This window comes from Myodes glareolus, chromosome 14 (genome assembly GCF_982192425.1).
Source record: "Myodes glareolus chromosome 14, mMyoGla1.1, whole genome shotgun sequence".
In the NCBI taxonomy this organism is placed as follows: domain Eukaryota; kingdom Metazoa; phylum Chordata; class Mammalia; order Rodentia; family Cricetidae; genus Myodes; species Myodes glareolus.
Window position 1 is genome coordinate 50,452,237 of NC_142039.1, and position 26,569 is coordinate 50,478,805.

The 26,569-nt window shown below is 42.7% G+C and overlaps 2 protein-coding genes across 4 annotated transcripts in view; one reads left to right on the forward strand and one right to left on the reverse strand.

The window, feature by feature from the left end:
* LOC125397756 (serpin B6) overlaps positions 1-859 on the reverse strand; it is a 77,157-nt gene extending 76,298 nt beyond the window's left edge. The window contains exon 1 of the mRNA XM_087896521.1: positions 783-859. The gene's annotated coding sequence lies outside the window, so the exon portion shown is untranslated. The remainder of the gene's footprint in view (positions 1-782) is intronic.
* The window catches only part of Ripk1 (receptor interacting serine/threonine kinase 1), a 36,970-nt gene continuing 11,102 nt past the window's right edge, over positions 702-26,569 (forward strand). Inside the window, exons 1-7 of one of the 3 annotated variants that reach the window (XM_048430152.3) lie at positions 702-838; positions 8,362-8,572; positions 9,262-9,418; positions 13,849-13,986; positions 15,799-16,027; positions 18,170-18,319; positions 23,272-23,348. In XM_048430152.3, coding sequence (XP_048286109.3) covers positions 8,409-8,572; positions 9,262-9,418; positions 13,849-13,986; positions 15,799-16,027; positions 18,170-18,319; positions 23,272-23,348 — 915 coding nt within the window. In that variant the 5' untranslated portion in view covers positions 702-838; positions 8,362-8,408. Of the gene's footprint in view, positions 839-1,006; positions 1,164-1,893; positions 2,046-8,361; positions 8,573-9,261; positions 9,419-13,848; positions 13,987-15,798; positions 16,028-18,169; positions 18,320-23,271; positions 23,349-26,569 lie in introns of those variants that run through there. The other 2 variants (XM_048430155.3, XM_048430159.3) reach the window with 2 other exon arrangements.

Here is a 26,569-nt window from a genome sequence, read left to right on the forward strand (position 1 = left end):
TGTGATTTTTCTTAAGGTGGTGATTGTGTATGCTTCAGTAAGACTTCTTTGTGTCTTTTGTAATCCTCTCTCGACTAATTATCTTTTGACAATAAGTGATCGTTGTATTATCGTGCAACTGCTTAATGACACCATTAGTGACACTTTTTTTTTCTTGAGATTTCACAATTACCATTTTAGAGGGCTACAAAAATAATCACATTTCTTCCTCGGCAGCCCGCGGTAGCAGAGGAACGATATTGCCTGCTCTCGATCGCCACGGTCGCACACGGTGCTTTCCTGCGGGCCAGGCTGACTCCGCCCGACAGCAGCTAAGGGCACCTCTTGACCGGCTCTCTCAGAACCAGCTGGAAAGTAAGGCGAATCTTTCCGCCGGCGGAGCTCCAGGATCGTTGTGCGAACGCGGCCGCGGTCCGCCAGTTCCCGCTCACGTTCACCGCCCCGGGGCGTGGGCAAAGGCGGAGACAGAGGCCGACACGGCCTAGCACCGCCCAGTGTAAGGAGCGCCGGTCGAGGAAGACGCGCAGCCCCCAGAGCGGCCTAGGGAGCGCGGGTTTCGGGAGCTCGGGTGTCGGTGCCGCTCACCGCCCCGGGATCGAACCGCGGTGCGGAGCCTCGAAGGAGCGCGGCGTTCGCGGCGTCAGGCCGCGGGGAGCTCGGGCGTGGCTGGGCGCCGCTGTAGCGCCGAACTCGGTCGCATCCTCGGCGGGGCCCCGGTACCGTCCTGGCCCGGCAGCCACGCGAGGCGCAGCCCCTGGCGCCCACCGCCCGTCCTTCCTCACCTGGGCCGGGGTGCTCGGCCGCGGAAAACGAAAGTAACTCTGAAGTTGACGCTGCGGTAAGTAGGCGCGGAGGCTGAGGCCGGGACCGCGGCTTGTTTCCTCAACAGCCGGCTCCCCGGAAGGGGCGGGGCCTGCACGGTTCTGGGGCGGGGCCCGCACGGTTCTAGCGCTTGGGCCAGAGGACGGGACTCGTTTCCGGAAGCGAGGTGGTGAGCTGGGCCGCCTGCGTACCCGGAAGTCGGAAGGCGCGGGACTTGCTGTCAGCTGTCTAGCGGGAGGTTGGACCCTTCTTCCCCCTTTTTGCGATAGTTTTAGCTCAAGTCGCGACAGAAAGTGGACATCTGCGCTGTGGCCACGGCTATGGTGGGAGCAATACGACAGGTGTTTCTCTCTTACTATTCATTTGGTAGGGGCGATGGGTTGTTGAAGTGGTAGTGAGCCAGCAAGGTTACGTGAATGTTCCTGGACCTACCAACCCTTCACAGGGTCGATTACTGTTGTAGTTGGGGTAGCAGAAGGTTGCAGAGCAATCAGTACCTTTCATCATTAACGTAGAGGTGAGCTAGCAAATGAGGAGTGATCCACGACCTCAGCGAGAGAATGGTGTCAAACGTCTATGGCTTCTCCGGACTTTTATGGATTGCTGCAGACACTCTCTGGGTTATGAAGAAGCTAAGCCACATCCTCTTCACCTTAAGTGTTGGACAGAGCCTCCTGAGGATGGATGGTGCGGTCCAGGGTGGCTCATTCTTTGTCTCATGCAGATCATTGGATTTCCTTGGTCATTTATTTGGGGCAGAGTGAAGCTGCTTTATTCAAGAAATTCCACAAAAGCCTTTTACTCCGTATAAAGCTGTTAATTCTTTCTTAACACATGAAAACTCATTGGCAGTGTGAACGTTGAGGTGTAATAACTTAGTCGTGTAATTTTGTAGCCACTGGAAAGACACTGCTGAGGCTCTGTTGTATACTGAAAATGAAGACTAGTTTTGTTTAAAATGAAAATTTATTTTGTTTGTATTGATGGCAAAGCAGCAGTAATGATCATCAACTTTAATTTTCATTTTTCTCTTTCTTGTTTTGATCCTCATACATAGTGTTAAGCCTTCAGGACTGTATTAAGAATATGCCTAAGGTAACAACTTACAAACTAGACATGGTACCGCTACCTATTAATTCATGATATGTTGATACCATCCAAAGAATCTGGGAATTGAATCGAAAGTATAGTAGCTTCCCACACTTTGGACAGTATTCTGGCAGGTGGGTTTTAGAATAAAAGCATGGATGATATTGATTTTATTTGTTTGTTTTTCAAGACTGGGTTTCTCTGTGTAGTTCTGACTGTCCTGGTGTTCACTCTTTAGACCAGGTTGACCTCAGACTCAGAACTCAGAGATCTGCCTGCCTCTGCCTCCTCAGTGCTGACATTAAAGGCATGCGCCACACCACTCCAGCTGAGACAGGGTCTCTATGTAGCTCTAACTATCCTGAAGCTAACTATGTAGAAGACTGGTCTGGCTTTGAATTCCCAGAAGTTCACCTGCCTCTCCCTCCTTGGTGCTGGTGTTAAAGGCATGTATCACTGTGACTGGCAACAATTTGGTCTTTGCATCTGGGGTTTGCAAAAGATAAATGATTATTTACCTTTCTAGAAAGGTAGCATGTATCAGAGAACTGAGAGCAGAAGTCTAGAGAAGGGGTAAGGTTTGAATCCGTTCATTGCCAGTGAATCGTTTAACCTCAGCTTTTAGTTTCTTTATTTGTAAGTTGAAAATAGTCCTGATAAAGGTTAATTCATGGGTCGTAATGTGCTCATGTATTTGATCATGCTTCGTTAAATTTTATTCCAACTTTCCCTTTTGTTGGTAGTTTGATTCCTTGTCCATTGACCTGTTTGTAGACAAAGCACAGGCTGTTTTAATTAAAGAACCTTGGAGCTTGCTTCTGATCGCGTACCTGAGTAAAGTCAGTATTCTGTTAGGAAAGAATAGAAGTTAGGAAAGTCAGTATTCTGTTAGGAAAGTCAGTATTCTGTTAGGAAACAATACGCAATTAGCATTCTCTCATTCTCTGTCCTCCTGCACTTATACATGATTGTCATTGAAAAATTAAGAGAAAACTAATTGGGTTTAAAGGGACTCCACCCATTAAAGGGTGTGTGTGTGTGTGTGTGTGCGCGCGCGCGCGGGCGTGTGCGTGTGCGTGTGTGTGTGTGTGTGTGTGTGTGTTTCCTCCTGAAACGGTATAGTCCTGTGTAGTCCTGACTGGTGTGGAACTGTCTAAGAAAGCTTGAACTCAAACAGTATTATAGGTATACATAATGTAGACCTATTTTGCTAGGGTTAATTTTGAAATTTCTTGGAATTTTTTATTTGTTTCAGTGAGAAATTTTCACTCCCTGTGGTTCTGCATTAATAATCATTTATCCCAAAACAGTAGCAAACTCCATTCAAAAGAACATATTAGTTGAAATTAGTTATGGCTTTCTAAAACAGGTCAACATGCCTTAGTTAATTCTTTAAAACATTGTTTGATTATCTGACTTTCTACCTTACATTCCATGTTTTTGCAGTCTTTGGGTCTGCCTCAGGAAACTGTCCACATGGCTCTCTCAAAATACACTGCTAATAAATTGGATGGGGCTCATCAGTATAGCACTTGACTGGTGTGTGTGCAGCCCTGGGTTCTGTCTCCAGCACTGCTAGAAGATAGTAGCATAAATAAAAACACTTAAGAAACAACTGAAAATCTGCCAAAAGAGAGTTTGTGATAAGATCGGACTAGACTAATAAAGCTCAAGACTAGAGGAAACCCTGATTTGGGTCCAGAGCCACGCTCCCTAAGGATAGCAGAGGCTTTCCCTAGCTCCACACTGCTGGAGGCTCTACAGAGAAATTTCAGGAGGCCTGGCTAGGCCGGAGAGATAGCCAGTGAGAACTTACAAGGTTGAAATCATACACTTGGATTGGTGCATTTCAGGACATGACTGTAGTTTATTTGCTTTGGATGTGTACGTGTGTGTGTGTGTGTGTGTGTGTGTGTGTGTGTGTGTGTGTGTGTTTATTCAATTTTTCTAAATAGGGTTTCTCTGTGTAGCCCTGTCTGTCCTGGAGCTCACTATTTAGACCAGGATGTCTTGGAACTCAAGAAATCTGCCTGCCTCTGCTTCCTGAGTGCTGCAATTAAAGATATTCACCACCACCACCACCTGGCAAGAATTTTGTATGGTTTATCTAGTTCTTTCTATTTTTTCTTTTTCTTTTTAAGCCTATGGCACCCAGTATTCCTAGGCGGTCTCTCATCCAAGTGTCAAGCAGTCCCTTTTTGTGTGTTCTTAAATGCTCCTTTTTTCCATGTGTATAAATGGTTTGCCTACATGTATGTATGTGCATCACTTATGTCCTTAGTAACTGTGGAGACTCAAATTTCCTTGAAGTGGAGTTTCAGATGACTGTGTACTGCCATGTGCATGCTGAGAACCAAAACCAGGTCTCCTGCAGAAGCAGCAGGCACTCTTAATCACTAAGTCTTTGCTCCACCTCCACCCAAACTTTTTTTTTTCTTTTCTGAGGCAGGATCTCACTGTGTAACCCTAACTGATTTGGAACTCACTAAGTAAGCTTGAATTCAAGTGATCTCTCCTGCCTCTGTCTGGGATTAACGAGCACACCACCCGCACTCATAAAACATTTTTTATCCCGCATCACCTTTGAAAACTGCTAGCTGTATTTAAGACTGGGAAGGGGTCTAACAGCTCTTCTGTGCACACAAACAGTAGCACATGCCTTTGCTGCTCTGTGTAAAGCTACTAGGAATATCACTGTGCATAACTTTGTCGGTGGCCCAGGTTTGATTCCTCAAAATAAACACTTCAGGCGTGATTCTTTTAAAACATAATTTTCTTGTGAATAATTTGTGTTTATTATAGAAAGCATAATTTTGAAAGGTATAAAGAAGAGCCAGGCATGGTGAGCTATAATCCAACACTCCAGAAGCTGAGGCAAGAGGATCACAAATTTCAAGCCAGCCTAGGCACACAGCAAGACACTGACTTAACAAAAGTATACAGAAGAAAGTAAACATTTCCCCTACAGTGTAAATAAAACGTTGATGAATATTTTGATATCTTTTCCTATGCCTTTTTTCTCTACTAAATTGCCATATAATTTATTTTATAAATGCTTTAAAATCTATTTATATCCTTTATTCTTTAACAACTAAGTAGTTCTTTAAAAAAATTTTAGCAGCTTAACAATTGTTTACCTCGTGCTAGGCACTGGGGACAGTGGCCAAACAAGTTTTTGTGCTGTTGTTGTTGTTGTTTTGGCTTTTTGTTTTTATGGGGTTTTTTTTTTTTTGGCCTCTGTAAACTTCATTAGAAACAATTTTAAAACAGTGTTTTGAGGAGAGAAGTCCAAGCTCTGTAAATATCTCATAACAGGAAGTCTTAAGATGGGTCCCCCAGGAAGTGAGAGTGCATGGACACCTGGCTGACCAGCAACCTCTAGTCTTTCTGACTAGGGTTTAAAATAATGTGGTTGGGAGGGGCTCACGATGGTGTAACCCACAGAACTTGCAGGAGCTCATGGACACTGGACCAACAGTCAGGGAGCCTGCATGGGACTGACCTCGCCCCTCTGTGTGAGTGTGACAGTCGTGTAGCTTAGTTTCTTCGTAAGGCTTCTAACAGTGGGAGCAGGACCTCTCCCTTGCTGGATTATGGTTACCTGGCCCTGCCTCAACCCTCCACGACTCAGTCCTGCCTCAATGTGATACACCATGCTTTGAGCAATCCATGGGAGGCCTGTCAGGAGTGGGTAGGGAGGGGGTAGATGGGAAAGGGGAGGGGAGGAGAGGAGGGAGGGAAAACTGGTTGGTATGTAAAATAAATGAAAAAAATGTTACTCAAGTGAAAAATAAATAATAATGTGACTGGGGAAAGGGGCAATCGTGAGATGGAGAAGACTGGACAGATCCACATGCCCTAGAGCATCTTTAGGAAATGAGGAATCAGGCCTGGAACATATGTTAATGTTTACACCTTCCATCTTCACACTCCCACCTTCGTTCTCACAGACTGTCAGTGGGACTTGCCGGATAGTCTTAATTCAGTGTATAAGCCTGAACTCAACATGTGAGTCAGTAGCACTCTGGGGCTGTGTTTTCACTTGGAAGAGAACGTTTCCCTGGGGATAGCAGAGCCCCCAGAAATAGCGTTTACATCAATGGGAGATGACTATTGTAGTTCCCCCCCCCCCATTAAAGACATCACGTTGGAAATGCTTTTAGTACACTTGAAAATGTACCTGTGAGCACAGGCCCAGTGATACAGTGGGGGTCTCAGAGCCCTGGTATTGATAAACATAAACACCAGGCTCACTGTAGCCGTAGCCACTAAGCAGGCAAATATATGTTCATGTGTTACTTTCTCATAAATTCCTTGCCAGTCCCAAGATGAATGAGGAACTTCAGGTTTAAGTTTGTTAAAGTCACAAGGCAAATGAATGGCTCCTGCTAGCAAGCCTCCGCCTTCCTCACTCCTCCTCAGTCTTCAAGCCTTCACCTGGGCAGCTTCCTCTCCTTGCCTCTACCCCACCGCTGGTCTTCTTGCTTGGCAATGCCTGAAATGTGGAGAAGATGATTTGCCATGCCTGTCTGGTATCAACTGTGCTGTAATGCTGGTGTTCTCTAGGGAGCCTCTGTACAGTGTAGGAGATTCGCTTACTCCAGCATTTGCTGCAGGTCACTAGACAAGATCACAGGCAGCCCATGCTTGTAAGATATTATCTAGTCCTTGAATAACTAAGATAAAAACTTCTCACCTAAAATATCCAAAACCTTTAACACAGTTTTAAGAGGATTCCCATAGTCAGGCGTTATGGAAATTAGTGGCTCCTCTGTACTTCTTGATATTAGTGAATTTCTTACATCTTCACCCAGAATGAGGCACTCGACCGTGAACAGAAAGTTTCCTCAGGAATGACAGAACCCTCAGGAAGAATCTTTACTTTCTTGGGAGATGACCATCGTAGTTCCACTCCTTCTTGTTAAACTTGACATGTTTTGTACACTTCTTAGGCCTGGATTTTCTCTTTGGTCACTACTTCACCTTTTAAGTACTCATTAAGAACATACTGCAACCCATAAATACTGTTTCCTTATATGTTGCCCTCTTTCCTTTGGAGTTTTCTGTCATCTTTTCACAGCATTTAAAGTGGAAATAAAGTTTGCTTGTGTTGAACGGACATTGTTCATAGTGAGTAACCTTGTATGGGTGGTGGCCAGGAAGATGTTGAACTCAGCAAAGCTACCACTCTCATCCTGGCACTGCGGTTCCAGGCCCCCCACCAAAGCACTCTCCTTCAAGTCCTCGTTCTGAGAAACACGGCCTGCCCCAATTCTGCAGAGATGGACAGATCTCTCAAGTTCTCAAGTCCTCGTTCTTTTTCTCATCTTCCTATTCAAAGTGTGTTATTCCCTTTATGGTCCTCCAGCCCTAATTTTGCTCATAATTACTTGAAACGTGCTTATTTTCTAAAATTATTCAATATACTATTTACCTGAGGTTCTCACCCAGTGCTAGGTACTGCCATCTGTTGTATACACAGGGTCTAGCTCATAGGGAATTTTTGTTATTTATACTTCTGGAAAGGGAGTTTATATTAAAGTAATCATGGGAGAGGACAGATTCTGTCTAGCCTGCCTTGGAGTCTTTTGTTGGCTTTAGCCTTATAATCTGAGAATGTCATCAGACTATGGCCCCTTTGTACATAAACATTTTTAATTTGGGGAATCCGGACCTAAAGAAAATGTCCAGGATCCTCTTTAACTCAAGGCCCAAACTTATCAGGTTATGAATTCACAGAATCTTTCTGGTACCTCATTCCTAGTCCTAGACACATGTATTCATTTGCTAGCGGTTGTTCTTTATTTTCTCCAATCCATCTTTCTGCCGAGGAGTAGTATGCTGAGGAGGTCCAAGTGACAGGAAGGCCTCATTCCAGCCCTCCTGTATTGCATATCGCCTCCACTCCTAACCCAGGGCCACACTGGTTCAGTTGCCACCATGTGAGTCATTACTTCTTGTCCAGTGTGCAGTCTGCTTTTTGTCCCCAGAGGTTTTCCTTTTCTACTATACTCAACTATGAATTTTGGATGCTCGAATTATGTTATCTAACATACGTAGCTCTTTGTGGCAGAGTGTTTTAAAATTTTTCTAGTGTTCCATATTGCCAGAAATGAAAGGTTCACTGGAATAAAAATCACAGTCACCTATAACTCTTAGCGGAACAGCTCATGTTACAGATTACACTTATCCTCAATTAAAGCAAAGACACCCCACATACATAGTGCATCTGTGGACATTTTGTTTTCTGAGACAGGATTCACTGTATTATTCAAGCTGGTCTAGAATTCACTATGGAATACAAGCTAGCCTCAGACCTTCAATCCTCCTGACTCAGCCTCCTAGGTAATGGGATTCCAGGCATGTGCCACCATACCTGGCAACATGTGATTTTTTTTTGTTTTTGATTTTTAAAGTCATGTCCTGAGATGTCCTCTGTTTCCTTTATAGGACACAGCACTAAGCAAGAACCAAAAGTGTTACATTAAGCATTCAAAATGGAACCAGACATGTCCTTGGACAACATCAAGATGGCATCTAGTGACCTGCTGGAGAAGAAAGATCTAGACAGTGGAGGCTTTGGGAAGGTGTCCTTGTGTTTCCACAGAACTCATGGATTTGTTATCCTGAAAAAGGTGTACACAGGGCCCAACCGTGCTGAGTGAGTTGGGAACAGAGATGGGAACCTCCTGCCAACTGCCCAGAGGAAATAGTCGTCACCCCCTGTGTGGCTAAGCACATGGAATTTTAAATGAGCCTGACCTACTGGGAGACTTGGCACACTGGCAACTGAGGGGTGATCCTAACTCTTATTGTTAGGATGAGGACTTTGGGGTTAATGAAAAGATACTAATTGAGAAATGTATGGGTAAGACATCAGTGAAGACAGAAACCCTGGGTAGTAAGGGAGGCAGTGAAAAGAAAACAGAGCCATGGATGAAAACACCCAACCTGAAATGAAAAAAAGGCCATTTCCATCATGAAAAGTCCCAGCAACCTTGTAAAAGGCAATCACTGGAGGGCTTCTCCCCTCCTAAGACTAGTTTTGAGAATTGTGTCTTTATTGTATTCTCCAGCTCAGTCTCCATCAGACCAGGTCTGTGCTACACAGGAGTGTGTATTGTGATCACCCGACTGCCAGTTCCTAAGACAGGGTGGGAGGGAGGGGTATAAATATGAGGAGAAGCTTCTTTTCCTTCTAGGACCTGACTGCCCAGAGGAGACCAAAACAGACCTGGTGGTGACAAATGTCTGCAATATGACACACTGCAGGGACGCTGGAGCTTCTTGGGCGCCTGGGTAGAAGGTTTTGTTCCTCCCTGTTCAGCGTATTGCCTTTCCTGCCCACAGATACAATGAGGCTCTCTTGGAGGAGGGGAAGATGATGCACAGACTGAGACACATTCGAGTGGTAAAGCTGCTGGGCATCATCATAGAAGACGGGAATTACTCGCTGGTGATGGAGTTCATGGAGAAGGGCAACCTAATGCATGTGCTGAAGGCCGAGGTGGGTGGTGCCTTCCAGCAGTCTGTGCTAATGTGTCAGGTGATGGTTACTCTTGGGGCGTTGTTGGTAGCTTTCTGCTTGGAAATTTTGTTCCAAGATTTGGACTCTTCTTTATTTTTTGTTTTATTTCTCTTTTTTGGGGGGTGACGATTATTGATTTGAGTCAGGGTCTCTGTTATGTAGCTTTGGCTCTCTGGAACTTGCTATATAGACCAGACTGGCCTTGAACTCACAGAGATCCGCCTGCCTCTGTCTCCTAAGTACTAGGATTAAAGGCATGTGCCACCACATCTGATTTAGTTTGGATTTCTAAAGTTAGTCCCTCTTCCATCTGTGCCCACTGGTAGCTCTGTGTCACCACTTAGGGTTCCCTCTTTACCGAACCCCCTCATGTCTCTGATCCACAGTTGACATATACACCTATCTTCTGCCAAAGAATCCTCTTCTTCCTACACATGATTATATAAATGGTAACAAATTTAGGTTGATTGATGAAAATTCATATTATATTGCAAATGATAGTGATTAAGAAAAGTATGTACACTCTTATTAACTGTAAGAGAAGGTGAAATGTTAGCAACTGTACTTTTAGACCATTTAAGAAGCTACTGTAAATTAAATCTAGAATATAAACCAGCAATATAAAATTTAAAAATGGAAAAAAAACTGAATTTATGAAGACTAGATAAGTTTTTAAAATTTCTGTACATATTAGGATCTGAGTCTTGTGCTAGTTCTGCAAGTGTCCATAGCTGATACAACATAGACAGGTGGAAATGGAAAAAGCAAGTGAGCATATGATGTGATGGTGTTTGATAGGCATACAGTCACCTGCTGTGGAACATAGGCAAGGCACCCATCCCAGCCTGGGCAAGGTGGGAAAGGCTTCCGTAGAAGGACAAGTTGAAGCAGACAACTGGAGGGTAAACACTCCAGGCACAAAGAATGCCATGTGTGAAGGAGATAGAGGATGCCAATTTGTAGAACTGCCGGTCACCGACTTTTGCCAGCACACAGATTGCATGTAAGGGACTGAAACATGCAGCTGCCTTTGTAGCAAATATTTCCCCTCCCTCCATCTCCCTACACCTTACAGCTGCCAAATCAGTCAGTCTCTCAGAATTATGAACACCCATGGCAAGAGTAAAAGATAATACACATGCACTGTAGTTTGACCAGATGGTTCTCTTCCTCCACACCAGGTAAGATCAGCCCTGTGACAGAACTAGGCATTTTGATAGAGGTAAGTCATCTATGATGGAAGGCATTCTGTGATATCAGTCAATGAGAAGCTGCAAGGAATAGAATGCAAGAAAAGTCAAGGACCTAGAGAAGCAAGAAAAGGTTGAGTTGGGGGTAATTCATACTTACTAATAAGACTTTCCTGAAAGTATACCAATGAAGACAGTAATAAATCTCTGCTGCTATTTTTAATGAATCAGTTTTTGTAAACAAGGTCCATAGCAATGCTGCTCTCAACTTTTAGGCTGAAGTGATCCTTTTGCCTCAGCCTTCTCAGTATCTGGGACTATAGGTATGTACCACCACACCCAGCCTTCTGCTATCTTTTATATTGTGGTGATCAAGCTATTGATGCTGTGGTCAGTTATAGCATAATGTGGATAAAGATGGTGTCTTAGTTTGGGTTTCTATTGCTGTGAAGAGACACCATGACCACAGCAACTGTTATAAAGGAAAACATTTAATTGGGGTTGGGTTACAGTTTTAGAGGTTTAGTCCATTATCATGGCAAAAAAGCATGGTGTCATGCAGGCAGATGTGGTACTAGAGAAGGAGCTGAGAGTTCTACATCTGGATCATCAGGCAGTAGAAAGAGACTGACACACTGGGAATAGCTTGAGCATATGAGACCTCAAAGCTTGCCCCCATAGTGCCACACTTCCTCTAACAAGGACACACCTCTTAATAGTGCCAGTTCCTCTAGGCCATGCATTCAAGCACATGAGTGTATGGGGGCCATTCCTATTCAAACCACCACAGATGGTGTGAAGACTGTGATTTTGTATGACTTGAGAATCTTAAGTTCTACCACCTCGACCTTTTTCTGTGAACCAGCAGCAAACACGCATAGACTTTTTGAAATCATTCTTCCTGTAAGCTGGTTCTTGTATTGAGAAAAACTAAAATTTTACCACTAAAATAGAAATATGTGTTTTTAAATAATGACATCAAAGTTTATGAGACAGGGTTTCACTGTAGCTTTGGAACTTCTCTCCCAAATGCTGGGATTAAAAGCATGCACCACCACCACCTGGCTATGAGTATAATTTTCAAGAGTGACCTGAGATTCTACAAATATCTAAAGTGTCTGCTGCCAGATCACACACACAAAAAAATAATGGACCCGTGTAACATGAGGGCCAGCTTGTTGGGGTATCTGTCCCGCCCGGCACCCCACAGCCGGCAATTCCCAAAGAAAATCAATCACACAGAGATCTCTATAAGTTATAAAGCTGATTGGCCCATTAGGTCAGGCTACTTATTAGTTCTTATGACTTATCTTAACCCATTATTCTGATCTATGTTAGCCTATGACTTGGTACCTTTTTTAGCTGTCAGCTTACATGTTGCCTCTTCAGTGCTCTGCGCAGGAATGGCAGAGGAACCTCCCTGCTTCCCAGAATTCTCCTGTTCTCATTGCATCACCTCTACTTCCTGTCTGGTTTTCCCGCCTATACTGCCTGCCTGGCCAATCAGCGTTTTATTAAAATATGATTGACAGAATACAGACAATTCTCCTGCATCATTTTTAGTTTTAGAAGCATGCATGTGACAGAGATGCTTATGTTGCTGTCAGCAATGTAAACATACTTCCTTGTATTCATTTTCTTTTAGTGTCATTTCACATTCCTATTTCCCTGACATTATTCTTATACTTAATGTAAGTAATATTGTCATATCACATGAGTATGCCATGGAAATGTTTGTGGACTTTGCTGTTCATTCTAATATTCTAGACATCATTTTAGGCATACAGAGACAATCTTTGTAGTACTGGTAGGAATAGAAATAATAGTAATAATAATTAAAATCATTGTTTACAAGGAGCTTGATTTCATGTTTTAAACATAAGTTTTCATTGCATAATGCACTATACATAAAGGATATTGTTAAGTGAATATAGTATCAAGTTCTCTCAAGATATTCTTTTATAAATTATTTATTTTTTTAAAAAAAGTAATTATCTCATTTTCCTCTTTCCCTTTCCTCCTTTCAATACTTCCCTTGTATTTCCCTCACTTCCCTGAATTGCTTTCTTTCTAATTCATGGCTTCTTTTCTTTTATTTTTGTATACATTCCAACCTCAGTTTCCCCTCCTTTCTCACCACATCTCCCCTCTGCCACCCCCATCCACTCTTCCTCCCTTTACAGAAGAGGGCAAGCCTCCCATAGATATCAACTAAACATGGCATATCAAGTTACAGTACAGACTATGTACTTCCCTCATATTAAGGTTGTACAAGGCAACCCAGTAGGAGGAAAAGGAGCACAAAAGCAAGCAAAAGTCAGAGAACCCCTGTTCCCTGATAGGAGTCCCACAAGAAGACAAAGCTGCCCAACTGTAATTAGGTTGATGTCTCAATTCCTCCACTGGAAATCTTGCCTGGTTACAGAAGATAGCCAGTTTAGGCTCCATATCTCCCAGTGCTGGGAGTCTTAGCTAGGGTGACCCTCTTAGGTTCCTGAGGGTTTTCATTACATTAGGTTTGTAGTTTGTCCCTGAGATGCCCCCCAAATCCAGTTGTCTTTCTCAGTGCTCTCTCCCTCCATCTTTCCCTGACCTGAACCCTTCTGTTTCCATGCCCCCTCACCTATCCACCAGTGATGTCTGTTCTGTTTCCCCTTCCCAGAGATATCCATGCATCCCCCCACCTTGAGCCCTCCTTATTACTTAGCTTCTCTGGGTCTGTGGATTACAGCTTGATTACCCTTTACTTTACAGCTAAAAACTACTTGTAAGTGAATACATATGATGTTTCTCTTTTTACGTCGGGGTTACTTAACTCAGGATGGTTTTTTTTTTCTAGTTACATCCATTCGCCTGCAAATTTCATGATTTGTTTTTAAGAGCTGAGTAATATTCCGCTGTGTAAATGAACCGTAGTGGTACGTGCCGGTAGGAAGCAGGAAAATCAATGACTTCTTCTTCTTACAGTATTTTTATTTGCATCCAGATTGGCACAAAAGTTTTTTGCTTTTTCTACTGAACAAAATACAGCATTAGTACCCTGTCGGCCCTGGAGTAGAATCTGTCTTGAAAGGGGCTGTTTCCCAGCGACAGCAGTGCTGCAGACCTCCTGGTGGGAGAAACCTGCTACCACCAACCTTGGGCTCACATCCCACTCTCTTGGATGGAGTAGTCGCGCTTGCCTGTTAGATTACTTCTCTATTTATTATGTTGTTTCAGGTCAGTGTCCCACTCTCTGTTAAAGGGAGGATAATTATGGAGATCATCGAAGGAATGTGCTACTTACATGACAAAGGCGTTATACACAAGGACCTGAAGCCTGAAAATATCCTTGTTGACCATGACTTTCACATCAAGGTAATCCACAACCTATGCTTTGAGAAGGCTGAATAATTGTAGTTTGAATTTTCCAGTGGAAATCGATTTCTTTAGGTGATCATGATAAAGGAGAACCTAGCTCAGCATTGAGCAGTATGGTGCTGCTGTAAGGTTGCCATGGTGTGAAAGGGTAGGTGTAGGCTTGATTGGATCAGGAAATAACTAAGAATGAATTGATTTTTTAAAAAAAATTTTCATCTCTGATTCCTGGATTTTGTTTCCCTCTTGTTAGACTTGGACATGGAAGTACCCAAGGGTTGCTGTCTTTGCTCTGGAATGAGCTGTCTGCTCATTATTTTTCCCAGGCTATCTTGTGACTGAGACTTCGCTACCCCGGAGATAAAGAGAGGATGGAAGTGTGTAGAAACTACTCTTAGAATTCAGAAATGGTTTAAGAGTCAGATCAGCAGTAAATCAGCCATTTTGGCCTCAGAATCCTCCCACTTTGTGTAGCTAGGAGTATGGTTGAACTAGTCTAGCATATCTTGAACTCAATTCTGGCACCCCAAAACAAAGACTTCTGCTTTGACATTTTGCTTATTTCTATTTTCATTTAAAAAATCAATTTCCTTTTGAAAACACTTTTTGTTAAACAAAGGTAATAAGAAAAACACCCAATCTTTCAAGGGCTACGTTTAGCTAAGGGAAGCAACAGACATGGCAGCTAGAACCAAGCTGGAGACCTGAAAGGGGACTAGATAGCTCAGGGACAGAGTCCGGGGTGTCATCCCAGAGCCACAGCAACAAGAAACTAAAAGATCTTGAAAATATGTGGCACTGTGGAAGAACCAGGACACGCCTGTAAGATCTGCATCAGACACCATTTGTGTCTCAGTCGGCTATTAGTTCCAGTGTCTTTTAAGACTGTTCATTCTTTCAGTTAACAGCTTACCCCTTATATTGTGGGTAAAATCTGTGAATGTCAGGTAAGCATGTGCGCTAGCTCCTCCCCAAATGCTTCTTAGAGACAGACAGGACCTTCCCCTTGGATTCTTCTGTAACTGTCATGCTCTGCCATTTTTCCCTGCCACTTCTTTGCTCTGTGCCTGACCTTGTTATCTTTCTCTGCCTTTATGTGTATTTCGATTTCTTTCTCCCTGTCCTGTTTTCTCTTAGGTTCAGGCTGCCAACTTCAAAACAAGTAGCAGCAACAGTCTCACCCTCAGGGTGTCTTTGGGATGCTTGGAAACACAGCCATGGTCCTCTGGATGCTATTGGCCACATAGAAGGTGTTAGCACAGCCATAGTCTTCTGGATGCTACTGGGCACATAGAAGGTGTGATAACCAGTCTCCATCTCCCGCCCCCTCCCAAAAAAAAAAACAAAAAATATGCAAAGTAAATGAGAAATTAGCACAAACACGGCTTTGTTGTCTGTCCCCACTCTTTTTATTTCTTAAGAATTGGATGTGAAGGGCCCAGCAAGGTGGCACAGCTAGGAAAGATACTTGATGCCTAGCCTGAAGACCGAAGAGTCAAAGCCTGATGAATGGAGAGAAAGGACTTATGCAAGTTGTCATTTGACTTCTGTACATACATCTTGGCATACGTGCCCCCTCCAAATAAATAACTAAATGTTAGGAAAAAAAGAAAACTTTGAAATCGAAATGCCAGACTGTTATATTCTTTAGAGTTTCTATGAAGTAACTATTCTAAATAGACCTATTGCAACCATTAGAAAATTGACTGCGCCACACATATACTGGATAGGCCCCAAATTTGATTTTATTATTATCAAGCTTTACTTGTAGCCTTCATGCAGTAACTTCCCTTGGCCCCATCTCTTTTGCAGATAGCTGATCTTGGTGTGGCTTCCTTTAAGACTTGGAGCAAACTGACTAAAGAGGAGCACAACAAGCAGAAGGAGGTGAACAGCATCGCCAAGAAGAATGGAGGCACCCTCTACTACATGGCGCCTGAACACCTGAATGACGTCAATGCGAAGGCCACAGAGAAGTCAGACGTGTACAGTTTTGGCATTGTACTTTGGGCAATATTTGCAAATAAGGAGCCCTATGAGAGTAAGACATTTGTAGGTGTGGGATTATTTTGGTAGAAATCAAAACTGTTCCATGAGGGTTGGTGAGGTGGCTCAGTGTGTAAAATTCCAGGACTTACATGGAGAAGAAGAGAACTGACATCCAAAATTGTCAGAATATCTCTTCCCTCTCCCTCTCTCCCTGCCTCATATGTACACTAAATTCTTAAAATGTAATCATTTTTAAAACTTTTACTAGAAATAATAGCCTTCAGTGAATTCTACTAAAATCTCTAATTCTTTTAATTGCTTTCTACAGTCTCATGAAGGCTGGTCCCACATCAGATTTATTCATTTCTATATCTTTAACGGACAAACACACACACACAACACACACACGCAATGATGCCTGGATGTACTCTGGAGACTTTTGTTAAATTAGTCATCCCAGTTTAGGAGAAACTCATCAGGTGGACAGACACCTTTATAATGTAGCTTAGCTTGGGAGTTGTTGTAAAACTCCAGGATTCTTCCTAGAGTACAGACGGCCTTTCAAACTACTAGGTAGGCACCCCATACTTTGAAACTATTCATGAATGAGCCTTTTCTTTACCTGTTGTATGCAGTTCAGTCAGTTGGGAGTATAAAGATGAGTAAGTCATTGTGCAGGGAAACAGCCATCGTTGGGTTTGGTAGAAAAAAATGGTTTCTTTTGGTGAATTCTTCCTGACTATCAACACCAGTAGATCAGGTATCATCATCTCTGCTGATGCCCCTTAAATCTCAGTCTCTGACCATGACTATTAGACCTAGCACGTATACCTCGGGAAGCTCCAGAGCAGCATCTCCCAGACAGTCTCCCAGTTATCACCACCATCCCATAGTTCCCTGTGCTCACCACCCGTACTGAGTCGCACAGGAAACAACTTTAGCACCACCTGAGACTCACCCTTGTCCCCCTCTCCTACACCCAATAAAACTTCAAAAACTGAATTCAGCTAGGAATAGAGCTTGGTGTTACAACACCTGTCTAGCGTGTGTAGAGCCCTGGGTTCAAGTCCTAGCACTTCCTGAAAAACAAACAAACATGAATTCTATGACCATCTCCCTGTCCCACTGGGCCTTTTTGTTCAGACCCTTCTCACTTCTGCTTCAGGATCCTTGAACCTTCCAGATCGTAAAGCAGCCAAGATAGATCAGTCGTCTTAAACAGCAGATGGGACAGGGTGAAGAGATAGTTGGGTAGTTAAGAGTACCAGCTACTCTTCCAGAGGACTCAGCTTTGACTTCTGGCACCCACATGACTGCTCACAACTGTCTGTAATTCCAGTCCCTGGGCATCTGACACCTTCTTCTGACTCCATGGGCATTGCATACTTGTGATACACAGACATAGTGCAGCCAAAACACCCATAAAAACACATAAAATAAAAATCAAGGAAATAGAATGTTTTGAAGGCAGAGAGGATCATCATCTTATTTATTTAAAATCCTTCAGAGAATCCCATAGCTTTCAGGTTCCTCAGAGTAAAGTGAATCCCTTTATGGTTCCCCCTCATCTTCTCTCCACTCTCTTTGTCTCTCCCTCACGTCAGTGCTCCTGCCAACACTAGGCACAGGTCCCTGATGCGTGCGATTTCTGTCATCCCCATCCTGACAGAGCCCTGCTGTCCTAGCGAAGGGTCCCCCTCAGGAGTCCTCCTTCCTGCTTCTGTACTTTGATATCTCCTCATTTTCTGGACTCAGGGAAATCTTCTCAGACCTTCTGTCCTCCAGATGATTGTGTTACCCCTCATATTTGCTACTAGAGTATCAGTTACCAGTGTGTATTTTAAGTCACTCTCGTTAAACTGAGCTTTTTAAAGCCCGGACCATCCTGATTTTGCCTCTGCATTGAACTCTGGGAAATGTCCTACCTTTACCCATGCACTTTGTTTGTTCTGTGCAAAAATAGCTTTGTTTTGTATTTATCTCATCTGCAAAAGTAAAAGCCTCATTCTATCATCTCTATAGTAGACTGCGTTAACTTCTTGTCACAAGGCTGATGCTCTGTGGAGTACAACAGCCTTGGGCAAAGCATACAGCAGGTAGAAACAAACTAGCAGTGTTGTGCAGGTCCTGCCCCCCTCTGCTGAAGAGTGAAGTAGGACTGCGGGCCCCGACTGAAACTCATCCCTCTTTGCAGATGCCATCAGTCCTGAGCAGCTCTTGATCTGCATAAAGTCTGGGAACAGGCCAAATGTGGAGGACATCATTGAGCACTGCCCACGGGAGATCATCAGCCTCATGGAGAAGTGTTGGCAAGCAGCCCCCGAAAACCGGCCAACATTTCCTGGTAAGAGAGGGTTGTGTGCCTATTCAGGATGCATCCTACATGGTGATACTCTTCAGTAAGGTGACATCGGTAGTTTAGTTACTTTTCCTGTTGCTGTGACAAAATACAGGGCAAAAGCAGCTTGAAGGGGGGGGGTTATTTCGGCTTTTTTCAAGAGTACAGTCTACCATGACCAGAGGTCTAGAGTCAGGAAGGAGAGAGAGGGACATTGGCAGTCACTTTGCTTTCTTCTTGTGTTCAGTGCAAGGTCCCAGCCCATGGAATAGCACTGTCCACATTCAGGATGAGTCTTCCCTGCTTAATGCCCTCACAGGCACACCTCGATCTGTTTCCCAGTCACCTAGAAGTGTAGCCCTAAATCCAGTCCAGCTGATGATAAAAATCAGTCACCACAGTTAGGAACATACTTTGAGTACCGCATTACGTGTGACTTCAAACTGACTTGATACATTTCAAGCACCTTGTCAGTGAAAAGGTGCTCCCTTCCCCACAGCACAGGCTTCTTCATTTCCTCCTCTGGTTTGGGAGTTAGCATTCTTATTGTTTTGAAGAATATATAACATTTTCCATTTTAGCTGCTGTAAGTATACAGTCGAGGGATGTGAAGTCCATTCCTATTTTTCAACAACATTTGTCATTATCCATCTCCAGGACCCCTCAATGCAGAGCACAACTCTGTACTCACCTCCTCTTTCTCCTTTCCAGTCCTAGTACCACCATTATGTGAAATTTGACTGCCTTCAGTGTCTCATATAAGCAAAAAAGTCACACAATGCTTCTGTTTCGTATCTGTCTTGTTTTACTGAGTATAATGTCTCTAAAGTTTATCCATGTTGTAAAACATGCCAGAATTATCTTTTTATTGCTGAATAATATTCCATTATGTAGATAGATAGTTTTTGTTTGTGTATTCATCTGTTGGTAGACACTTAACCTTACCATTTCTAGCTTCTTTCACTATTTTCCTCCCCTTGTTAGTTCTTCTTGGTGTCCTTAGAAGTGTATTCTGCCATTTAGGTTGGCCCTGTAATTGAGGAAAATGAAGGCAATATGGTGTTTGGCCCACTTTTGCACCTGTCCCATCCCCTAGATTACCTAGAAGTGTGTGAAGTGGGTCAAAACAGAGGAGCAGAGATAAAATAGGAAGCAGTTGGGAACCTACAGAGCATCATGCTAGTAGTGTATTTCTGTGAGAAAACAGAACTGAAGTTACACCCAGTGACTGTGTAGACCAGGCTGACCTGAGATCCCCTGCCTCTTCCTTCTGGCTACTGAGATTAGCCAGTGTGTACCACTAAGCCTGGCTAGAACCCCACCTCTTAAAAGATCCCACAGCTCCTGACAGTGCTGCAGGCTGAAGATCAAGTCATACAATGGGGGTCATTCAAGATTCAAACTGTAGCATTTTTCTGCCTTTCTTTGGGTTCTTGAACTTGTTTTAGGATTCTAGTTTGATTCATCTGTAGTGTTTTTCTCTGTATGGTTTTCATGGACTTTCTAGGCATTATATTATCCTTTCATCACATGGTTTATTTTTCCAGTTTGCCATTTTAGCACCTTGAGTGGAACCCTTTCCTTTCTCGTTAAGTTTTTCCTCTTTACACATGTAGTGTACATCAGACAGTGTTGTAGTTTTGTTTCAGTCTTCATAGTTAGAGAAACTCAGAAAGCCTTTGGCTTTTATTTTCCTTTGTTTTGATTGCTATGTGTCATCTTGCTGGCACTACACATATTCACATTTCTGACACTATACAGGCTTCCATGAAATTCTGCATTTAAGGACTTAGTCTCACATGGCTATCAACCACATTGTACACATAAGATACTCAGGCTTCTGCTCAGCTAACCACAAGTTTGAGTGTGTGTACCCCATCTCAGGTTTGGTAATAGAAAGAGTCATCTGGCTCAAGAAGTATTGCACTTAGGTATAACTTGTATTGTAGAATATTAAATTCAGAAACAAAACCAGATAGAAGAGGTATATAGGCAGTTTATTCAGGTGGGGGCTGCTGACCTTTGCAGGAGTGTGCCCTCCCCTCCCACTTAGCACTTCCTTTGTTCACCAACCCAGAAACTCTTTGGACCCCAGCATATATGGATTTGGTGGGAGTTTTATTATATGGACACAGGTTGAGCAAAACATTGGTTATTAGTTACTGAACTTAATCTCTAGTTCTCTCCCCAGGGGCCATAGGGTGCTGTCCAGCATTCCAGCTCTAAGCATTAGCTTGGTTTTTCTAGCAACGATCTTTTGTTCTGATGCTACTATATTTTAAAATTTTCAACTGAGCCAGGTGGTGGTGCCACACACTTTTTATTCCAGGACCCAAGGAATCAGAGGCAAGCACATCTCTGTGAGTTCAAGGCAAGCCTGGTCTACAGAGTTCCAAGGCAACTAGAACTACACAGAGAAACCTGTCTCAAAAAGCCAAGGGAAAAAAATCTTTCAACAGTTTTTTCAAGTGCCTTTCCAGCTCCACCTCCTCTTTCTTTTGTCTTCTGGAGCTCTGATGACATAAATACCAGGTGTTGGTTGTGGTACCACAGGTTTCTGACATTCTACTGTTTCTGATGAACTTTCCCTCTCTTCTTCAGAGTGGGTAGCTCACTGATGATTCTCTGCTCCTCCCATCTCTCTTTTAAACCCTTTCTGAGCTTTTCATTTTGGTTATTGTGAGCATGCTCAGCTCACACTCTGCTGCTGACCTCCAAGTCTTCTGTTTCTTTGTTAAAGACTCCAGTCTTCATTTGTTTCCAGCAGGCTTACATTTCCCTGAGCCAGAGAGCTGTCGTAATGTCATTAGCAGATAATACCAGTGTTTCTGTTATCTCAGCGTTGGCATCTGTTTTAGTCCTTTTGTCAGCTAGTGTAGAATCTTTCTGGTGTAGCATAGGCAGTGTTTTTCTTATTAAAACTTACACACTTTCAGCCTTCTGTGTGCTTCCTGTTTACACTGTTCTCTGATGCTGTTCTAACAAGGGCAACAGTGACCCGCACTTTGCTAATGTGAAGTGAAGGTCCGAGGTCCCACTCAGCCCCATCAACAGTGTAGGCAAGGGCTCTAGTGCTGCCTATGTTAGGGATCCAGCAGAGTCTCTGAAGTTCTCATCTCCCATGAAGGGGAGAGTCCTCTTCACCACTGGAAAGCGACAGATGTCCCTGCTGTCTCTACAAGGCTTTTTCAGACACTTTGCCAGTGGAGAGAAAAGGAATATCTTATTACTGCCAGGTGGGTACCAGGCCACTCCTGTGACCTGCTGAGGACATGGAGTTGGAAAAGCTTGTTACCAGCTTCACACAGGAAAGTTCTGACTTCCTCTTTAATGATCTTTTACATCATCTGAGCAGGGATTGGCAAGCCTCTCCCCAGGTTGGAAGTTATCTTAGTTACTTTCCTATTGCTGTCATAAGGCACCAGAACCAAGGGAAATTATAGAAAGAAGAGTTTTGGGGGGGGCTTACAGTTGCAGAGGACTAGGACTACCATGGCACAGAGTGTGCCAGCAGGTAGGCATTAACAGTGCTCACATCTTGAGACACAACCATAAAAGAGAGAGAAACTGAGAATATCTTGGACTTCTGAAATTTCAAAAGCCCCCCCCATAAAATGCCCCCTCCAACAAGGCCACACCTCCTAGTCCTTCCCAAACAGTTCCACCAGCTGTGGACCAAACTACAAATATGTGAGCCTGGGGTGCCACTCTCATTCAAACTACCACAGAAGTCTAGACTGTCCATTGAGCTTGTGGGAATAGGGTGAAATCATGGTTGTTTTCTGTGGTGTTAGCTGATAAGAAGAGTGATTGATCTCTGAGCAAAGGTTTTGTGTGCTAGTAGGCTGTCCAATGCTTAGTCCCCTGCCTAGAAAGAGCAGGCTTTTATCATTGTTTTGTTACTGCTGTAGTCTGTGCCTGATGATATTGTTGAGTTGCTTGCTTTTCAGCTTTAACTATGGGATATATGAGGCAAAGAGAAAACACAGTATATTTACTGCCATGTGTTTTCTCAGACCCTAAGGTCCAAGTCACTCTGTCTACCTTTCTTCTGGGGTATCCATATGTTTGTTATATCTATGATATCTCAGTTGTTTTATTGTACTTTGCAGGAAAAATATGGCTAGTCCATTTTCCTAAAACTGAAGATTTTCTGTTTTCTTCTTTTAAGAGAGGACCTCACTCTGTCATGTAGACTAGCTCGGAACTCACTATGTAGCCTAGTCTAACCTTGAACTTGTGATAGTTCCTCTGTCTCAGCCTTGCAAGTTTTAGAATTACATGCATGTCTAGCGCCCACCATCCACACTCTAGTAGCTCTAACTTTTTAGTGCTAAAGAGATAGAAAATGTGGAGTTCAGTCATCCTTATCGCTTGGAGATTATGCCACATCGCAGGACTTTGCGCTGTAGCCAGAGCAAGGCATACTGTTCTGCTGGAGCCAGGGATTGCAAGTATAACCCTCTTCTGTCTTCCTGGCATTGAACTCTGGTCTCTTCATCAAACTCACTGATTTGGAGCTGCAAACTTTATTTCATTGCTTTGTCTACACACTACGGTAAGTGACTTAAAAATAATAGATTATTAATATTTAACTTTTTTAATTAAGAAATTTAGGGGTCTGGGAAGATGACCCTGTTGGTAAACTGTCTTGCAAACAGGAAGACCTGAGTTTGGTCCCCACATAAAAAGACCAGTTGTGATGATAAGTATTTCTAGTCCTCGGGAGGGGGAGACAGGTAGATCCTGAAGCTCAGTGGCCAGCCAGACTAGCCTTAAAAAGAGATCCTGTCTCAAAAGTGCAGCTGAGGGACAGGTAAGGTCATCTTTGGGCCTCCACACACACTCACACATGTGAGCCTACACACACTTATACACAGACATGCTGTGTCGTGCGTGTGCACGCGCGCGCACACACACACAAGATAAGAAATTTAAAGGACTGTTTTTTCGTACAGGCATTGAAGAAGAATTTAGGCCTTTTTACTTAAGTCAATTTGAAGAATATGTAGAAGAGGATGTGGCAAGTTTAAAGGTGAGTGATATAGCAAGTGCCCAGAATAGCAGCGTACCAAAATGCATTATCAAGCATGGAAGCAGAAGCAGTGTGATTTGTTACTGAGATTTGAAGTAGGCTAGTTTGGGGAACACAGTAAACAAAATTAGTAATTACAAGAAGTATCAATGAAGTGTGTAAAGCAAGAGGAAAATATATGTACAAAATACAAAAAAAAAGACACCCAATATTGAAGAGACTGGAAATTATTACAAGTGAGTTGGTCATTCTTGAGAATTTATTAAGAAGAAAACCTTCCTGGGGATATAGCTCAGTGATAGATCATGCATGAGGTTTTGAGTTCTGTTGCTAGCACCACCAAACAAGCAAATAACCTCACATACAAAAAAAAAAGGCACCAAATAGAGGAAAAAAAACCATATCCATTGAAACATAGAAAGGAATAAAAATGCTAACCCACAAACTAATGTGAAGAGAGGAGTCATGGAGAAGCAAGCAGACCACTGCAGAGAACAGTTGTTTGAGAACCACATCCATGCTGTCAAGAAAAGCTAGTTCCTCCCTCTACTTCCTTTGTGCCTAGTTCTCAGTGGCAACAACATCTAAGGCAGAAGTGGGGAGTTTGGTATCTGGAGTAAGAGAGGTACATTAAAGTTCAGTTTCCAGCCAACCCACTAAGAGGAACAGAAACCTGCATACACTATTGTGTGCGCACATGCATGCGTGTGTGCACGTCACACACACACACACACACACACACTCCCCTTAGTCATCACTGTGCTGCCATAACTGACTTAGAATCATACACCCATAGATGTGAAAAGGAAACTTCAATAAAGAAACCAAGCAAGCAAACTGATTTTTCAAGGAAGTAAGTAAGTAGGTGGGTGAGTAGGAGGTAGGTCCATAGAGAAACTAGCAAGAATTTACAGACTTTGGAGAGATTCTTACACTATAAAAGAGACATATGATAATTAAGGTAGATACTAAGGCAAAAAAGCATTACCTCACACAAAAATACTTGGTAATGACAAAAGATTCAGTTCACAGGAAGATATAGGCATACCCATAGTAACATGTCCTTGAATACACAAATAAAAACTGAGAGAATTCAAAGAAAAATAGAAAAATCCTCAGCCATGCTTAGGCATACTCTTTAATTGATACAGCAAACAGATCCAACCAATCAGTAAGGATTTAGACTGTGTGAAACTCACTTTTAACACACTTGACCTAATACAAACATAAATCTCTGTATCAAATAACTTCCAAATAGCTACTGCCTTAGTTTTATTTTCTTAATATGATAAAATACCCTGACAAAAGCAACTTCAAGGAAAAAGAGTTTGTTTGGCTCACAGTTCCAAGAAGGTCAAGGGAGTCGGAATTTGAAGCAGGTAGTTACATTGTAATCCACAGTCAAGAGTGGAGAGCAATGAATTCATACACCCACCTAGCATTCTGCTTGCTTTTTCCTCTCTCTAAAATCCTCAGGGAGTAGCACCAGCCACCATGGGCTGATCTTAGTATGCAAAATAATCCTCCATGGATCTGTCCACAGACCAGTCGAGTGTAGACAGTGTCCATAGACTTGTCCACAGGCCAATCTAGTGCAAGCAGTTCTCTCCTGAGACTCTTCCCAGGTGATTTTGGAGTATGTAAAGCTGACAGTTAAATTAGCCATTACACTTAACCTTGAAATACTTTTCAAAAACACAGAGCATTATTTTAAATTAACATGTATTATAAACATTTAAAATGATTATAATATGGAGCTGGAGAGGTGGCTCAGTGTTTAAAAGCCCTGACTACTCCTCCAGAGGACTCAAATGCATAGGACCCAGAGGAATCTTACAACTCAGAAAGACAACACATTAAATCATAGACAGAAGCAAGATGTTGTAGCAAATACTCAGGCAGAGGCAAGTAGACCTATTAGTTTGTGACCAGCCAAGTCTATATAGCGGGACTCTTTCAAAAACAACTGTAAAATCAAACAGCAACAAAAATACAGAGACAAAATACTGAAGTCAACAAATCACCAAAGAGACACTCAAACAGTCAGCAGCTGCATCAGAAAAGTAACCCTACCAGTAACGAGGGAAATCAAGTCATACCAGGTGATACAGAGTGTCTACAGATGGGCAAACATGAAGAAACTCTTCAGAAAGACATGAGAGAGAGGTAAATAAATGCTGGCATAAGGTTATGGATTAAAAGAAGCACATAATCTGATAAAGTTGTTAGCTTTCCTAATGTCATTGATGTATAGAACACAATCCTAATGGAAAAATCCCACCGAAATTCTCTAGTGAGCTAAACAAGCTTAAGTTAGTATTAGGGAAAAAGAAGCAAACAGACATACCCATCCCAGGGAACTAACGAAGTAGCTAAAACAATGTTTTTGAACAAGAATCATCATCATAAGAATAAATACCGTGTCACTGGTCAGCAAATCTCAGAACTGTATTTGGTATCACAGAAAAATAAATTGAATCACATTTTTTTTTTTAGCCCTAAGATAACCGTTTTTGAGTGATTGGTGAGAGTAAGTGTTGGTAAATACAGACATACCAATTGGTGAAGTTTCTTGGATGATAAATAACCTATAGATATTGTCTCCTCACATGTATTCAGAATGTTAAGAAACTGTCTGTGTATGCACACTCACAGCCTTAGTTAGGAGCTCGTCCTAGCATACACACTCAAACATATTATTTCAAAAGTTGCTTAAACTTCAGTAGACAAGTAAAAACTCAAAAACAATGCCAGTGTCTTAAGCAGATGCCCCAAATCATGACTGATCTAAACCCACACAGCCAATATTAAGAGGTGAAAATGAAATGTAATGACATGGAAGGCTCCTTAAGGAGACTTGTTAGTGAGAACAAAGACTCCCTTCATATTAAATAGTGTGTGTGTGTGTGTGTGTGTGTGTGTGTGTGTGTGTGTGTTTGATAGTGTGTGTGTTTGCATGTATTACAATGTGCATGCCAGTGTCTAGAGGGAGAAAAGGACTGGGCATCCCACTCTGAATAAGGATTCCCCATAGAGAACAGTCTAGAGGGTTGGAGGGTATGGCCCATAGAAATGGCTCTGCATGTTCTGCATTATGTGACTTTTCAAAACTCTTACTTAAATTTATTGCATAATAAAAAAAAGCTATAAAAAGAAAATCATTTTTGCAAAAATTTTAAAAATGCATGAAACTGCTAGACATGATTAACACACACTATTAA